The following is an 18,898-nucleotide window of genomic DNA, read 5'->3' as shown; positions in this document are numbered from 1 at the left end:
TTTCTTCAGACATAGGAAAGGACAAAGACACGTACACAGATGATTCAGAACATGGGAATTACGATGTTCGTACAGATCAGTCATTGCTTATTGAAAGCAAGCTCACCAGGCAGAAAACAGAACCTCGAACTAAATCGTCTTTGAAGGTAACAAACACAAAACTTCATTGAATTGTATCAATCGCGAGAATATGATTAATGTTTTCAAAATATCATTTGTATGGTTTTAGTTAAGCTAAAGTTCAAGTAAAGAGGCATTTCATGGAAGAAATTGCAGGAGGTTCCTCACAGAGCTTACAGAATCCGTCAAGGGAATTGTCTGTAGCAGAAGTCACCCAGAATTATGGCAAATGTTGTAATGGTTTGTAATGACCCATTTAAGAGACTGTCACCATCTTGTGATAAATGGACCGTGCATGGAACTGAGAGCACAGGTCTCCTCGCATGGATTGAAAAAAGCATCTCACCAGACAAAACTGACAAGTAATCTCTGCTAGTAATCAATTAATCACAGTATCCATCTCAGTGCATTTCCTACAAGAGTTAATCTGCTGTAATGCTGTAGAATTACGAGTGATCTTAAGTTTAAAATAGGTTTGTTTTTGTTTTCTCTCCAGATTGGGAGATCTATGGTTTTCCTCTGAAACATGCCTAGTTTATTGTAAACATAAGATACATGACTTATTCTCACAAAGTTCTGAGTGATTTATTTCTTCAAGCACTAGAAAATTGTGTATCCTGCAATACAGCTTTAAATAATGATTCTCAGTTTTTGGTAATACTTGGCTACAAATCTGGAACTGCCTAAATTTCTTTAACATTATTTGTTCTTCATAAACTGCGCTTTTCAGTAGGCCATTATACAGTTCTGACATGCTTTGTGCCCTTTATATTTTGTCATTGTAGCACTGAATGCATGTTTCAGTGTGAGTCTTCTAACTGATATGAAGCTCGTTTTCTTGGTCACACTGTAATGTATTCACTACATACAGTGGGTCACTATGATCTCAGAGACTGACCATTGGATGCTTTCATAAAAAACTTCCTCTTAGGATAGCTATCTAATGACATTGAGATAAGCTTATAGATAATGATATATACAGACTTGGAAACCTGTGACGGGGAAATGAAGCTTCAGTAATGACAGAAGAGGGTTAAATTTTAATATACAACACTTCAATGAGAACTTTTTGTGTTAGCAGGATTTTTATTGCAGCTTTGTTTTGTTTTCAACAGAACCTTGTTTGATTTTCTTACTTACTCAGACAAAGCCTTTTGTGTTAAATATGAGGTAACAAAAAAATGCAGAATTTGCAGAATTTAAGGTATATTGTAGGTAATTAAATATTTTTCCTAGCAGCAATGTTATGAAACAGCTAAAATGTTTAGTCACAGATAATGTCTGTCTAGTAACAGAATTGTCATTCTGCTAAGGCAAGAGATTCTTCTGTTTTCATGCAAAATACAAAATGACTCAATTTTCCTCTAGCCCTGCACGCAGGACTGACATGAAGTTTACAGCCAGCCAGCAAGTTAACTTGCTTTCAAGGTTGCAAGGGGCGTCTTGTATTTGTATTAAGTTTAAACAGAAATAGAACTTTTATGTTGCAGCTTTTGTACATCCTGACCCACTGAAAAAACCTGTTTTGAGTCTGAAGCCACGTGTGGCTTCTAGCCTTGACAGCAACTTTCATCATAGCAGTCACCTGGGAGTCACCTTTCTTTGGCTTTTATACCATTTTTGTAAATGAGATGTTCTCCTCCTGTTTACTGTTTGTCTGCCTTCACAGGAAAAAGGCAAAGGAGATTTAGATAAGTCTTAACGTGGAAGAGGTGGTTACTGTTGTGCCTATGGAACAGCGAACAGATCCTTCTGGCAGTTAGTGGAAGTTGTCTAGGGAAAACTTAGCCTAGATTGGTAGAAAACTAGAAAGGAAAACTTCTATTTCTTTGTGGGACTGTTGAAAGTTGCAGTGAAAAGAAGACAGCTTTGCAGGAGGTATGTGCTCTCATATGCAAATAAACTCAGCTGGCATTATTAAAAATAAGTCTTCTCAATCAGCCAGATCAGAAATACTACCCTAATGCAGCCCAAAATGTTAAAAGCATATTATTCTTCTCTGCTAATGATTCAGATTTAGGCTTGGTTTGGAAGTATTGTTTAGCACCTTAGAGACTTGGGGACAAATGGTGACTTGCTTGATGTCTCAGTGATAAGCAGTAACAAAAGTTCTGGTATGATGAAAGCCAATGTATATTTTTGGGGGGGAATTGCTTAGTGTTTCAAATTGCATGATGTGCAATTGCATGATTTAAAACTCGCATCACAGCAGCTTTAAAGCCTTAAGAAATATCAGATAATAGAGACAATAGCACCTTGATTCCAATCTTGGTAGTCATCTACTTTGCTCATTTCCTTCATTATGTGTAACTCTTTATCCTCTGTAGTGTAGTAGTGTAGGCTGATATTTTAAAAGTCACGTGAATTTCACATTGACGACCCAAGAGTTGTTCAGACCCATTGAAAAAGTTGTTTTGTTACCTGTATTTGCTTTGTTTTCAGCACCAACTGCTACAGAGATTCCTTAGAAAGTATGACTTCACATATCCCTCTGCCAAGAGATCTCATGCAGAGGAATGATGCCAGCCAGGGACAGCTGAACAGAATATGACATAGGTGGTATCTGTTAATTACGAGTGAAATGTAGGAAATGAGAAGGTCCCAGAGTGGAAGGGTGATATTTGAAGTGTTCTTGTTTCTCTAAGAAAGGAAAGTGTGATAAGCAGATTCTGTCACTTGAATGGGGAGATCAAGATGCCCAGTGAAGCAGTGAAGTCAGTAGCTGTGAGTTATTTTTGTACCAATGACTATACCACATTGGAGAAATTTCACTTGCATTTCTTTTTATTTACCACATTAGTGTTCCTGGCCTTAATGAGATTAATTTTTTCCCTAGGTAGTGGTTTTTGCATTCTGGAAAGATAAAGAAAGGTGTTCTAGGAAAGCTTTCCCAAGTTATTACTATGGGTTCAGGAAGTACAAAGAAGGGCTACCTGTACAGGAGCCTATTTTACTGTCTTTTGTGTTATCTACCACTCTCTATTACAGTTTAGCATGTCAAAAATAACTTTGTGCTGGGTAGGATCTGACACAGGTTCTCTTTCAGTCTCTGGAAATGTTGTGTAACTTCAGAAAATTTTAAGTAAATCTTAAATAAACAAATGCTTAAAATGTGGAGAGTTGTTTCCAATTAGCTGGTCCGAATGCTGACAATTCTTTGCAGCTTGAGCAAAACTCAGCATGTTCAGTGTAAAATACTACTGTGATTACTGAAATATAGAGCTGCCAGTGAGAACCTGAAGCATGTTGTGCCATCTGTTCTAATCCTGACAATTTATTGCTAATTTCAGGTACATTATATCAATCTATCTTGCTCATGTGTTCCATGGAAGTCAGGAATGCATGCTCAAAGAGAAGGTTTGGCATTTAAAATTGTCTTAGTGTATAAATCACAGCAAGATACGGTCATCTGACAACAATGGACTGGAAAGGAGAATAGCAAAAGGAGTCTCATAGATAAGGAGTAGCCTGCTAATGCAATTTATATATAGAATCATAGAATCATAGAATTATCCAGGTTGGAAAAGACCTTGAAGATCATCAAGTCCAACCGCAGCCTAACCAGTACCCCATCTCTAAGAAAAAAACAAAAACAAAAAACAAAAAAAAAAAAAAAAAAAAAAAAAAAAAAAAACCCAACCTCTGCTAAATCATATCCCTGAGTACCACATCCAAACGGCTCTTAAACACATCCAGGGATGGCGATTCAACCACCTCCCTGGGGAGCCCATTCCAGTACCTAACCACCCTTTCTGTAAAGAAGTTCTTCCTAATATCCAACCTAAACTTGCCCTGGCGCAACTTGAGGCCATTTCCCCTCGTCCTGTCACTTGTCACTAGTGAGAAGAGACCTGCCCCACTCTCACTGTAAGAACCTTTCAGGTACTGGAAGACGGCAATAAGGTCTCCCCTCAGCCTCCTCTTCCTCAGGCTAAACAGCCCCAGCTTCCTTAGCCTCTCCTCATAGGGCTGATTCTCCAAGCCCTTCACGAGCCTCGTTGCCCTTCTCTGGACCTGCTCCAGTACCTCCATATCTTTCTTGTGCTGAGGTGCCCAAAACTGGACACAGTACTCGAGGTGAGGCCTCACCAATGCCGAGTACAGGGGCAGGATGACTTCCTTAGTCCTGCTCAGCACACCATTCTTGATACAAGCCAGGATGCCGTTGGCCTTCTTGGCCACCCGGGCACACTGTCGGCTCATGTTCAGCCGTGCATCAATCAATACCCCCAGGTCCATTTCCTCCACACAGTCCTCCAGCCACTCCGCCCCAAGCCTATAGCGCTGCCTGGGGTTGTTGTGGCCGAAGTGCAGGACTCGGCATTTGGCCTTGTTAAACCTCATTCCATTGGCTTCAGCCCAGCTCTCCAGCCTGTCCAGATCCCTCTGTAGGGCCTCGCTACCCCCAGGCAGATCCACACTCCCAGCCAATTTAGTGTCATCTGCGAACTTACTGAGAGCGCACTCAATGCCCTCATCGAGGTCATCAATAAAGATGTTGAAGAGGACAGGCCCCAGCACCGACCCCTGGGGAACACCACTTGTGACCGGTCGCCAGCTGGATTTAACTCCATTTACCACCACAATAATATATAATATATATATTAATACAATATATAATAACATAAAAGTAAATAAAGTTTAAAAGGAACGATAACAGATAAAATCGTTACCTCAGGATAGAATGATATGGTCAAGCGCAGAACAAGCTAGTGCTGTTGATGCTTTCATTATGTGGTTCTCATCTGCTGTGAAGTTTCATTTAAAAAAATAAATTTAAAAAAAAAAAAAAAGGCAAAGAAGAAAAAGGCATCTTTGAAATTAGTTCAGGATAAGCAGGGAAAGTAGTAAGAAATTTTACCACAGTGAAAGATACAAGTTTAAAAAAAGAAGATAAAAAAGAAAATGTCAGCAATCATGTCAGTGTGGTTCCTACTTAGGTCTTCCTATTAGACCTAAAGAGCAAATAGAGGTGGTTAGGTACTGATGGTGAAAAGTTTTGTTGGGGTCACAGGCTTGATCTGAAATAGAGCAAGCATTAAAATGGAACCTCAGCTCTCAGTTTTGTTTCTGCTCTGTTAGCTGAGACTGTGCATCCTATCTGCATGTTAGTGTTAATATTAAAAAAGGTAGAGTTGTGAGTGTGGAAGTAGAACCATGTAAGTTACACCTTGCCTAATGACCTACCAAAGGCCAGAAGGCTTTTTTGTTCTCTCACACCTTCTTTGTGTCTTTACTAAATGCCATACATTGGGTTACCAGAGAGACTGAGATTCAGTGATCAGAGATTCATTTCCAGTAACAGAATCACAAAAGAAAAGAAAAGAGAAAAAGAGAAAAGGGCAACTCAGTAAGTCTTCTTTTTAACGTGTTACTTCATTACTGCTAAGTTGCACTAAATAATCTCCAGTGATCCCTTCCAGCTCCTATGATTCTGTGATTCTGTTGCGTATTTAGTGATCAGAATTCACATCTAATTCCATCTTAGGGTGGAAATAAATCTTGTTCCAAACATCATTACCTTGCAATAAAGAGATCTCAAGGAGAAGGTTCAGTAATTATCAAATGTAAAAGCAGAATGTTGAGGTTCAGTCTTGTGTGTCCACCTACAGTTTCAATCACAGGTAGTGTTCTGTTGATATCTTTAATTTCTTTTACAAATTTAAATGCAAATTCCACAACCTACATGGAGATCGGTTGAACTTCATTGTCTCTTGTAGAGGAAAAATAAGCTCATGGTGCTGTGGAGTCTCAGCTCTTGTGTGATATATCAGTCAGCATTAAAGTAACTGAATCCTACCTTTGTTGACTATAGCAGGGAAATGATGTTCTTAGACGTTCTTATAAATGTGAAACTACCTTAAATTCTTTATAGAAAGCAAATGACTGTTCTCGAATTCAGAAATTGATACATGGACTGTTCACTGGCTGAGCTACACCCAGAAGTAAAAGTTGTCTCTCCTTGTATATATATCTTGGGTCAGAATAACCTGCTCTGGGCTGAGTCCAAGTCACTTTGTACATGCTGCCAGGTTAGCACTCTCATTGTGTTTTGGTCGTTACTTCAAACTTCAGGAAAATATGAAGCAGATCTTAAAGTGTTATAAGTATAGGTCTGCTTTCCAGCTCTTTGCTTTGCCTTTGAATGTTAATAATGTTAATGAAAATCTTATGCATGAAACTAACAAGTCTGGCAATTTTGTCCATGTCAGACTCTATTTACTAAGTGTTGATAGCAAGAATAATGTCAAAGATGAACATTAAAAGGTTCTAATTCAGATTCAAAATGTTTAACGTTAAATATTTTCTCATATTACGATTATATATAAGGGCTGCTCTGAAATAGTGCCTCCAATTTTACTGTGTTGTCCCATGACATCAGAGGCAGATGGTGGTGGTATAGCAGTAGAGGTTAAACCTTCCCACCAATGTTCCATTATATGTTGTTGCCATGCGACACATGGCAGCAGAGGGACATTCTGACAGTATGGCACTATTTAAATGATCAGACCTGGCAGCATTACTTCTCTGAAACGGAGGGATTTAGGCAGTCACCTCAGGCAACCTAAGCAGCTGGGAAAGTTTCAACTGTTGTTGGTACTCTTGATGAGGCTTTTTTCTCCTCAGATTGATTGTATATGAAGTCGGGGTTGTCAGTGGATCTTTGAAGTCTTTTTATTTATTGCTTACATAACTTTAAAACCAGGAACTCAGCACAAAGATTGTAATTAACATTTGTCTCCTTATAACTGATCAGTGAGTTGGTGATGGAAATGCCATTATGGTTACAGAAAGGTGGGATGCATGCTATGTGGATTCAGGATGTCATTATAAAAGCACATAAGATTTTTGCTTCTGTTGTGCCCTAATGGAATTTCCAGCAATCTGCTACCAATCACCAGTGTCCTCAGTTTGGCGCATTTAGTACTTCACCAGAGATACCTTGGGTATCTGTCATTCCTTCTGTAGAGCACAACCCGTTTTCCACAACTGGGAAGATGAAAACCTAATAGCGTGCATTTTTACAAGAGTTTATTGTTGTGTCGATGCAGAGTTTTCTGAATTAAGCTTTCCAGATGTTGCAAGATGTGTTATGAAAGGAGTGCGTAAGTTTTTATTCTGCCTTATTATCTGTTTTTTCTTAGAATGAACTGAATCTCCTAAGAAATGCTGGTTTTTCATCTAGTCTGTCTTATTGCCAAAAGGTTCTGCTGATTGCTTAACCCTACATGGCTTATTAGAATAGGCTTTCTCAGTTTGTATATAGTATCTTTCCAGCAGCAAGTCTCCAAAGAGAATTTCTCAAACAGAAATGTAAATACGCTTCCATACCAGACTCTTGAGTGTACGAAAGGAGATAAAGGAGATCAGGTGTCTACTGCTGATATAAACATCGATCAGGCTGATTTTGTATCTATTTTCCAAATACAACAGGAAATATTAACTCTTACGTTTGATTGAAATTAATGTTCTCTTTTCTCCATACACTTTATGGAGCCCTTTCAGATCAGCTGAAATCATCATTAAATTATGTATTATAATCGTGTGTAAAAAACACCAGATCAATTATTTCACTAGCCTAGATGCTTCTGGTAACATAGGTGGGCATTCCTCTTCCAGAATTGCATTGAAGTGAAACCAGCAAAGCAAACGTAGCAGTGGCTTCACTATTGCACATTTCATAAGAATCAGATCCTCTGAAAAGTGTTCGGAGATGAACAGATGGGAAATTTCTTTCTACTGACAGTGCAGATCGTTATTTATTGAGCATTGCCCCTGGAGATTTCTGTTCAGTGCGGATGAACCTGAGGGCATATTTGCACCGTTGTTAATCTGAGGAAGGAAAAAAATAGTTGGCTTTGCTCTTGCAGTAAGGTATTTTCCAGGAGAGAAAAGCAAGGTGAAAAATGTCTAGAAAGTATAGTCCAGAGGAAAGGTAGAGGTGACAGAGAGAGGATGCCCACTTGGTCTTCCTCATTAAAATGAGATGTAAGACAGTGGGTAGTTAGGCCTGCCAGTGATGATCATAAGGAGTATGCCAGAGGATGAGCAACATCCAAACTGTGAGAACACAGGAAGCCATGCAAAAGTAGGAAAGCCCATAAACCCTGCTTTGCTGTTGAATTTTGTCTCTTAAGGGCAGTGTGTCATATATATCATTTTTTAGAATTCTCTTTACAAATGGATGTATGCACTATTGTAGTTGTAATATAAAATGTGAGTTGGGTTTCTAATATACCTTTAAAAACACCTTTCGGTTTACAGAACAAATGCAAGTTCGCACTGTTGCAAATAAGATTTGAATGTATTGTTTTTTAGTCAGATATCTAGAAGTAAAAAGCCTTGTTTTATTGTGGGTTTGTGTTTGTTTGTTGTCATTGTCAGTGATAAGATTTAGTGATCCTGTAAACATATTGAAGCACAGCATGAAAGTCACAGCTCCAGGCAGGTAGGTTGCTTAGATCTCACATACCCATTTTCTATTTACGTATTCAATATTGAAGTACATAAGCAAATAATAGGTGCTTTCATGGGTTGCTTTGAAAAGTTACATCCAGAAAATAAAGACAACTGAGGCCATCACAAGCTGCTGAGGAGAAAAAGAAGCCTAATTGTATTTAAATGGAAGCATACAGCACTTATATTTCCAAAGGTGCGTTGATGCGATTCTGTAGCGATGAGTGGTCTGAGAGTTGTTCCTTGGTTGTTCTGGGAAGAAGAAAGCAGAGAAGAAAGAATAACCTTAGAAAACATAGTATTTTGCAGTATGAGAGGACCTCAGAAACACTGAATGCATAGAAAGCCAGCTGTGAGCTATATGGGAGTATTAAAAAGTAGAACACCTTGTGCAAACCAATGAGCTGCTATCCAGTATCTCTGCCGCTGGCATCACACACCAGCACATGGTTCCACTTAACAAAGTGGAGAGTTATCAAAGAGTAGCTGTTGGATATGACTGAGTTTTATTAATTTCATCTCAAACAGTCCAAATAAGATACAATTCCATGAGAAACAGTTTGTCTGATAAAAATCAATGCATCAACAATAGAATTCTGATGGTGTATGTGTGTGATGCGTTTTCCTTTAAACTCCTATACATGTTCTGGACAGGCTGCTGTGTTTAAATGGTGCTGCAGCCTCCAGAAGACAGCAGCTGTTTCTCGGTTTACCTTTTCAAATTGCAGACTCTTCATAGGCTGGCACCAGCTGATATAGTCACTGTCTATTCTGAATCATGCAAAACACAGACCGTAAAAATAGCTTGCAGCAGCACTGTGTAAAGTGGGCTTTTCCATATTGAAACAGAGGATCCACTGCATTTACTGGTGTGGTGGGAAGGAACTAGGGGAGATTTAAGCACTGCTAACAGAAATGGCTAGATTGTGGTGGTTGTACAGTTAGGTTAGTTTGTTCTAATTGATTTGAACTCCTGAACAACCAATGCGGAAGAACTGCCTGTTCTTGTGACTTGTTCTTTATATATTCATCCCGTGGATATCTCTTTGCTTCAGGAAGTGCTGTGTTACAGGGAACTTGTGATGGATCCTTTCGTCTTTATGAATGCTGTATTTAACAAATGTTAATTTGATCTTCCCCAGACTGATGCCATGGCATCGTCAGGCCTCTTCTTCAAAGATGGCAAGAAACGCATTGATTACATCCTGGTCTACAAAAAGTCAAGCCTGCAGGTAGAAAAAAGAAGCACATTTGAAAAGAATTTGAGAGCAGAAGGACTGATGTTAGAGCGAGAGGTGAGTTCTCGGTTGATGTGATATAAAGCAACCTTTGCAATGCTGTGTTGCTGGACTAAATTTATGACAGAATCCTGATGTTTTACAAGTCTTTCTGGTCAGACTGGTTCCTCCGTTCAGTGCTAGTATATTAATGATAGAATCATAGAATGTCTTGGATTGGGAGAGATCCCATCAAGCTCCAATATCCCCTGCTGCAGGCAGGGCCACCATCCTCCACGTTTAATAGCAGACCAGGCTGCCCTGGGCTCCATCCAACCTGGCCTTGAACACCTCCAGGGATGGAGCATCCACAGCCTCTCTAGGCAGCTGTTCCAGCACCTCACCGCTCTCATAGTAAAGAACTTCCCCCTGATAATAACCTAATAATAACAATAGTTTGACAGTGTGTTTGATGTGTCGTGCTCATGCGCACTTATATGTGTACATACACTCACATGCATCCCCCAACACAAAATCACTTCTAAATAGGTGCAGAAGTAGTGCAGTACACAGGGGAACATCCAACTCCTTACACCTTCAGAACGGAAGAAATTTCAGTAACCCATGTTGTCACATTAATATATAACCCCTATGTCTTGTAACGTAATGCATGATATCTAATCTCCCTATATTTTTAAAGGGGTAATGATGTCAAGTTAATGCATTCCTAGCTTACATGTCATAATTTGCATTGAGTTCTCTGAGCTAGAATAGTTTACAATCTAGTGCTGCTTGGCAGGCTTGCAGATTTACTGGAATGCCATTAAAAAAGCAAACAAACAAACAAAAAGCCAGGCTATTATTCTAAACATACTTAATAAAATATCAGAAGCTGTGCCAGGTCACACTGTTAACCCCCTTTTTCTTCACATGCTGAAACCCTTAAACATTGAGAACTTTGAATAGTATTAAGGGTTTCTTATTTCACTTTAAAGAGGGATTTTGCCTACGTTGCTCTGATCTGTAATAGCTTTTTTTCCCAAGAGTCCAAATTAATATCCCTTTAGGTTCCTAATTAGGTTCCTAATAAAGTTGCTGATACTCTAGGGATTAATATTTTTACTTCGGTGCTCACAATCAGCCTTTCATATAAATACATATGTATATATTTAATTGTTCTCTGCATTGTCAGAAAAAAATATATGTATTTTTCTCCTTGTTTATCTTTTCCATTCCTTTCCCAGATTTCCTTTTACGCTGCTATGTTTTGCACTTTGATTGTTATTTCTGCCATGAAATGTGAAAAACTGTTTCAAAAGGATGTGAAGCTGTTGCTGTTGTGATTAGGATAGCAGTACTGAGAACATTAACGTAAAAAGAAAGGAAACAAACTCAGAAAAACAGCCTTGCAACTTAACTCTTTTGTGAATTACTTGTAAAACAGACATGTATTTAGTCTTTCCTAAAGGAAGTTCCTGTAGTTCATGTGTATTTACCTTGATTATTTTCTTCAGCTTGACTCGGTAGAACTGTTTTACATGTTCCGTTTGAAAGCAATAAGGTTTTAGTTCCTTGCAGGTCCTTGCAGTAGCAATATAGCGCATTGAAGATATGTCAATGGCTGGCCCGGAAGTTTTGTTAAACTTGTTTTTAAGCCCAAACAAACTGGTTTTCAGATAATTATTGAAATAGGAACAATCTTCAGCTGGAGTCAGTTTAGAAGCACTGACATTTCAGACAAAATGTGTTGGTATAGGATAGTGATTCTAAATATCAAACTATTGAAATTGCTTTCCAGTATTATTTTTTCCTTGTCTTTGGAGATAAATGAAATCCTAGAAGCAATATTACAGAACTTGGAACTTATTGCACTGATGGGCAGAATTTTGAGCACTTAAAAGTCAATTAACTCTCTGTTTGAATTTTCCTCCATCTTTGTTTACCAAACCTTGTATAATTCAAGTCCTGAGGAGGCTTTTATCAGACTCAGCTCTACCAAAGTGTTTGATTATGGAAAACTCAAGCAAATACATCTGGGAGGGAAGTTTAACACTGAAATACTGATTAAAAAAAGATAAATACAGGAACATAATGTAGAAACTCATTTGTGTTCATATAAATACGTGATATAAAACGTTTCTGTAGAATTTTCCCCATAATTTTATGGGGAAAAAAAAAATCATACAGGGATCACATCTGAAGTTGACAACTGTCATCACACTTCATTTTTTCTGGGTTTTCAGTTTTGGCAAACTGGGATCTACAGGTTTGTCTTATGGCTCTAAGAGCTGAGCACCATTGCACTGTTCTCCTTAGATATGAGACTGATTGAGGGCTCTTCAAAGGGCTCATCTAAGATGATTTTGTTGCATTATGCCTTTCTCAACTTCTGCTAGGTTTGTAAGCAAAGAGCTGTCCTACAGGTTCCTTTTGGCAGTTTCTTGATCACTCCTGTGACAGGATTTGGGGTAGGATGGAAGCTATTCATTTTCTATTGTCTTGCTTTTTTCTTGCAACATTTTCAAGCTTGCATAGATGCTTCGTGATGAAATTAGACCTTGAAGTATTTAGAAGTGTGAGGGCCTCATGGGCTTGAATTATCAATATGTGTTTATTTGTCATCACTTTTTGCAGCCAGCTGTAACAAACAGTGATATCATGTTTGTTAAAATTCACTGTCCGTGGGAGACGCTGTGCAAATATGCAGAAAGAATGAACATCAGGATGCCTTTCAGGTATGGTGGAAACTATTTCAATAAACATGTAATTTTTTGCTTGAAGTATATTTAAAAACATATGTATTAATTACTTCAATGCTCAGTTCCTCATCTGTGCTAAACAAATTCCTTGTACCGTTTTTGCAGTAAATACTATTGGACAAGTCAATATCTCCGGTAATAACACTGAAATTTTAAAAGGTTTAAATGTTTATTTTCAACTGAATGTTGTTCTTATGGAGAGAGCTTTGTTGTGTGCTGTAAACCTGTGTGACTCACGGAAAATTCCCTTTCATGAACTCCTTTTGCACTTAAATTGCCAATTTCTCTATCTTTCATATCCCTGCTGACTTTAGTTATCATAATGTGGCTCTCTTGCTTTGGTCCTAAGCCAGAAACTTAGTCATTGAGAAGCATCTTTAGCTCAAAGCTGGTTTCAAATACCCAGTTATGTTCTGAGTTTCTACGTTGTCTCATTACGTGTTCAAAGTCTTTTCCATTAAAAAATACTTTCTGTGACAGTCATCTGCTGAGTGTTTAAGAATATTATTATAGTGCCATATGAACTCGCTTAATTTGAATGATTCTTGTCCGCATTTTAAATATAGCAATGAATGTTTGCGTGTGTGTACACAAATGCATAAACAATCTAAATTCCCATTCCAGAAGTACTTCTTTCTTGCTTTCAATACTCGACATCACAAAAGTTGGGTTTTAGCAGTGATTTGAATTCTTCATCATTTTATCAACTTCACAGATCAGTAGTGATCTTCGGAACAAAAACAGTCAGCTTTCAGAAGGCTGCTTTATTTGTAAGCTGCTCGTAGTCGTGTCTGTATTCAGTGCTTCACCTTGTTAGTTCACTGTAGGGGGAAACACTAATGGTCAGAAAGAAGCCTACTGCCTGCCTTCACCTCTGTGAGTAGTATGCACTTGATCACCGTTCCTTTTTCTCTTCTAGAGGATTTATAGTAGAGTTAAAGTGAGATCTCAAGCTAGAACTTGTGTGAATATTTCAAATAGGCTGGTCCTTTAATCACACTTTTTAAAATGAAATTGAACACCATAGTTTTACAGTGAACACAAAGGAGACTCAGGTTAGAACAGAGATCATTCTTGCTTTGCCAGCAGTCAGTGTGGGAAGTTCAGTACAGGAGCACAGCAGCATTCCACATTACGTTCTGTATTTCCAGAAGTCTGTGGCTTACTGACATTCTGAGACAGAAATTGTGTTCATCTTTGTTTTTATTAACTTCTGTTGATGCAAAAGTAGCCATGTGCACTTCCATAACAACACCCTGTCATACACTGTAGAATTTAGCTTCATGTTCTGTCAAAAGCGCTGTCGTTATTTTGTTTTGAGTCTTGAGCTTGCTTATTTAAGTCCAGCTTTTCTAAACTCAGTGGCGCCTATTGTTTCCTGAGCTATTTTCCTCATCCAGTGGGCAGGGGAAGCTCAGATCATACCACAGTCGCAATGACATAGTCCTGAGAACAGTTTATTTCTCTTTGACTGTATCAGAGTAATCAGCAGTTTCTGTCTGTGTTGGATATGTAAGTGAAGAAGAGAACTTAACCTTCCCAGCAGTGTTTCAATGCAGGGAATGTATCATCTTGCAAAGCATTACAAAAATTTGGCTTTTGGTTACGGTCCTTAGAATGCAGAGTATCAGTATCCTAAATGAATAATATATGAAGAACGAATCTCCTGAATTAGGCTCAGACTTCTCAGGTTTGTTCTGCTCACTGCAGGATTGTAAACACAGAATTATTAAATATGTTAAGTAAAATTTATTTTACTGAAAAGTAACAATTTTTTGCCCAATCAAGGGACTAACCAGCATCCTAGAACTCAATTTTAGCATGGCATGATGCCTACATATGGTGGCAGGTACCGCTTATATTATGCATATCATGTATGAGATGGAAATGTTTTTTCTAGCATTTCAAAACACTGCAGGAATCACTGTTGCCTTCAAATATAATAAATGTAAATTCTTTCAGATATAATTTATATTAGGACAATGTTTAAATTGTGACTTATTTCTGTGAACTATGTGTCAGGAGAAACGAAAGTTAGATGGCTCTGAAACCCACACAAAAGGCTCATTTAATCAGCGTCCACAAGTATCTCTTGTGAAACATAAATTATCCTTGTGTGCAGTGAAGAAATAAGTTGTTTCTGGTTCTAACCGGGCTCCATTTGTGCAAAACAGCTAAGAGAGTTTAAGTGGACAGTTGGAAGCTTTGAAAAATAAATCAATAAATGTGATGTCTACAGATGCTGTAGTAATTCTTTTTGGTTTCACTTACATCTCTACCTAGCTGTAGCAAGTGTCAGGCTGCCAACAGCCTACAGATTGGTAGACGGATAAATGTGTTATTTTGGTGTATCTTAATGAATCATAAATAATGTCCAGATGGGTGGTTGCAAATCTTATTACCTCTGTTGGTTCTGGATGAGTTTATCATCTGATGGAGATTTACATTCATATCCAGAGTGGGAATGCCATTTTTATGTGTGTTAGAATGAGGGATGTAGGAGAATAAGCTATCATCTGAAGATAATGTTAAGCCTTCATGTTAATATGTCTACATAAACTTGTTTTAATTCCTCCTAAATAAATGAACCGTGCAGAAGATGGAAGGATTTAGGCAAGTTTTAAGGACGATGTATGTAAGATGACAGGAAATGAATACAAATACAACAGCATTTGAACCCTATCTAATGGTTGTCTTATGAATGAATCCCTGACCATGTATTATTAGCTACAGTATGTAGCTGAAATGTAAATTTCTCTGAGGAGCAAAATTCAGTCTTGAAAATACTCTTATTTCAATTTAGTTTTTAAACTGTTTTCTATCTGTCTGTCTATGAAAATGCATGTTTTTATATTGTCTGGTATCCTTTTCCTAATGTATGTGTCCTTTTCGACTGTCTCTTGCTTGATTATTTTCAGCTGATTTTTGCTGTTCTTTCAGGAAAAAATGTTATTACACTGACTGGAGGAGCAAAACCATGGGCAGGTTGGTGGGTGATGTGTAGCTTCTAATTTTGTCAAATAGACACCCTGCTAAATAAAATCCATTTTGCAGTTGTAAATTTATCCAGGAAACTTGGAACATGAGATTATTTCCCTGAAAACTCAAAATATGTTAGCTCCGAGTGTTAAAATATTCATCTGTAACAAGATGCAGTACTTTAAAGTCCTGCCAGTTCTCATTTTAGAAATGCAGATGTGCTTATGCCGGGAAAAAGAAGTGATCCTTTTCCTGGCAGCAGAGATTTCATACAGGATCGAGCTCTATGGTTACGTCTGCTCCTGCTGGGAGATGTTTCTTTAGCATGTAAGCTATTTTTGAGCGCATGTCTTCAGTCTAAATTCTGTAGTCAGCTATTTCTTTAGGGGTGCAAATGTATCATCTCTCACATGCATTCTGTTAAGCAGGACTAAATCAATGACGTGCTTTGAAGGCTGGTTTGACATTCTATTTGATAGCTGACGGTAATGTTTTTGCTGCAGTAGAAGACCTTTCACTCTCTGAGATCCCATAGAATCACCAGGATTGGAAAAGATCTCTCAGATCATCTGGTCTAACAGTCCAACCTCTCAACCTTTGACTCTGCCATTACTGTAAATGGGTCTCTTTACTGAAAGCCATCCAACCATAGCATTGGATGCCAGCCTCAACTCCAGCTGCTCCTGGCAGCTAGGAGAGGAAGGAGTGCAGCAGGAAGAGCCTGGGGGAGCTGGGGAACTGTGACTGCTCCTTCCTGCTTTAGTCAGTGTCATGAAGTCTTGTACATCCTAATTGCCTGTGGAAAAGATTTGAAAATGTTTACAGGGGAAATCTGAAAGAGTTTTACGTTCTGGGTTTTCTTGAGATGAATCTTTAAGTTCCATTTGATTTAGATTCTCCTACTGTTACTTTAGATGATGAAGAGTTCTCATTATTTTCCGTGAGCAATTTACAGAGTCTCGTGGTAACAGTTTGCAAAGTAATGAGTTAGCAAAAGTAGGCAATGCACCGCTGAACATCAAAGAAAACATACATAAACAAGTAAAATATATTACAATGAAACAACCTGCAACATAAATTTACAACTGCATTTTTCCTCTTCCCAATCATCCACGTGCTTGCTCCATTTTAGTGTGTGTTATGAAAGATGTAAGTGATGTGCTTTGTAATGCAAAGGCAAAATTAACAGAGCTTACTGCAAAATTATTTTGTTTTGAATCCATCTGGTGAGTCCTGGGTATTAAACAAACGTGTCTTCCTTATTTAGAAGGACAGATGTCTTAAACATGCTGTTGAAGTCATGCAGAACCCGTGAACCAAGTAGTAAAAAAATTTAATGCCAGGTTGGATTTACATTGGAGACAAGTGTTTTTTACCTGTGATTTAACTGGAATTTGGGGGGATTTATTTTTTATCTATATATTTTTCTCTGGCATTCTGTCGGGTGCAGAAAGGGGGGAAAAAAGCTAACTTGAAAATTGCTGGCACACATCTCATCATTCTCACTGTTGCTGTGCTGCCGTTGTCTCTTTGCATCTTAAATCTTTTCAGGTTTAACTTCTGTGTAATTTGTCAAGTATTTCTAAGCTAAGTGAAGTTTAACATAGGATGGGGAATGTAGATTTAAATCTTTGTAGGTCAAAGGTAAAATTTTAAAGCCACTGAGTTTCTGTGGTCAAGAATATGCTGTTACATTAGACCTTACTGTGATATAGAAGTTCACCTGAATCTATCAGTGTAATACGGTAGACATGTATGTCTACACGTCTTTAAGTCTGTGAAAGATGATTAGAAGCATGCTTAAAACAGTGAAGGTGAGTGTAACGCGTACTGATATAGACTGTGTTTCTCCTACATGATACCTATGTTTTATCTCTCCCTCTTTATTTATTTGCATTAATTTACGGTCTTATATGGTGTTAAATTGATCTTGTGTCTGCCCTTAGCCCTTGCCAAGGGGTAACAGAAGGGAAATGAAAACTATGAGTTAGTTGCTTCAAGATGTGGCTTCAGTCTTCCCAGTGAAAAGTTACAATAATTTTATACTTGTAAAGCTACAGAACCAAAAATGAATTTGTTCAGCAGCTGAGCTGCAGTACGTTACTTCTCAGCAAGATTTGTAGAACCTCTTGTAATTTGTCAGAATGTGGGAGGCAAACACAGAAGAAATTGCTGGGTACTGACTGATGTCAAAATATCCTAAGTGAGCAGTTGCTCAGTTTTGGTGTCTCATTCCATTGTAACTGTGGATTCAGAAAATCCCACTAGCTGTTTCATAAGGAGAAATAATTGCTCCTTGAAGTCAGTGTGGTTAAAGAGTGAAAAAGTGACAGTAGATCACTGCTGTACATATAGCACGGCAATATGGAGGTGGTGTACATCAAGCTGCCTTAACTCCCTGAAACTCCAGTCACAGTGGATGGCCTCATTGTGTTAGATTAGTTCTCAGTGCACCAAATTCACTTATATAGTGCTTCTTTGCACTGGCATCTTCTGAGTAGTCATAATCTTCAGGGATTTTTGGATTTAGTTTTCCAAAAAGAATAACAGGTCATGTTATTCATGTGGAAGTTTCTTATGTATACTGTATATAACTTTGTGCTGGAGAAGCTTCCACTGGAACTATTAAGATAACCATCTTGCATGATAAGATATTGTCTGAGCAAACAAGATACTGGAGGGACGTGCCTGTGTGGGAATTGTTTCCTATTTCAGCTTTATGACCACAGTTCATGTGAGTTCTGTTTCTCATAACGCTTGGTATCAAGAGCATCCCTCAAGTGCAGTACCAATTAAATACCTGGTGTGCAACAACACTTGGTAAATACATAGCAAGAAGCTATTGAGAATTTTAATTGTAAATGTAAAGTGATGATCCCACATTTGGCTTAGTTTTCTCTCTGATGTGGTGATAGATATGGATAGACCTTGAACTGCTTTTGTGGATTGGAAGGGTGACATTTGCACAGCAGTGTCTTTGCTGCCTGTGTTCATTTTAATTAGGAAATGGAGAAGGGTGTTTCTGCTTAACACAGGCGATTCCGTATTTATCTCCAACAAAAATCATGTACTTACATCATTGCAGTTGCTGTGGCTTTCTTTATATGCCATGCACACGTTGACATTGTCTAAGGCCCACATCCCACTGAAAAATAGGATGGGGGAAATATTAACCAAAAATCCCTTATTTCTTTCTTTTTTCCAGTATCTCTCATGTGATTCTGGTATCATTCTGTAATGCAACCTACTCCTTAAATACCCACTTTTTATTGCTGTTCAGTATAAGAAAAATGCAGGCCAACAAGATGCGTAAAATTAGAGGAATAAGAAGATGAATTTCAGCATTTGCTTGAAAATAAACTACGC

At 38.2% G+C, this 18,898-nt stretch overlaps 1 protein-coding gene across 3 annotated transcripts in view; it reads left to right on the top strand.

Moving 5' to 3' along the window:
- ANO3 (anoctamin 3) overlaps nucleotides 1–18,898 on the top strand; it is a 110,222-nt gene that overhangs the window by 44,685 nt on the left and 46,639 nt on the right. For all 3 annotated transcript variants that reach the window (XM_072337218.1, XM_072337220.1, XM_072337221.1), the window contains exons 4-7: nucleotides 10–146; nucleotides 9,720–9,872; nucleotides 12,429–12,529; nucleotides 15,494–15,538. In XM_072337218.1, the coding sequence (XP_072193319.1) occupies nucleotides 10–146; nucleotides 9,720–9,872; nucleotides 12,429–12,529; nucleotides 15,494–15,538 (436 nt within the window). The remainder of the gene's footprint in view (nucleotides 1–9; nucleotides 147–9,719; nucleotides 9,873–12,428; nucleotides 12,530–15,493; nucleotides 15,539–18,898) is intronic.

Source organism: Excalfactoria chinensis, chromosome 5 (genome assembly GCF_039878825.1).
Source record: "Excalfactoria chinensis isolate bCotChi1 chromosome 5, bCotChi1.hap2, whole genome shotgun sequence".
Taxonomy (NCBI): domain Eukaryota; kingdom Metazoa; phylum Chordata; class Aves; order Galliformes; family Phasianidae; genus Excalfactoria; species Excalfactoria chinensis.
The sequence above is the reverse complement of the archived record's forward strand: the minus strand, read 5'-3'. Positions and strand labels throughout refer to the sequence as shown.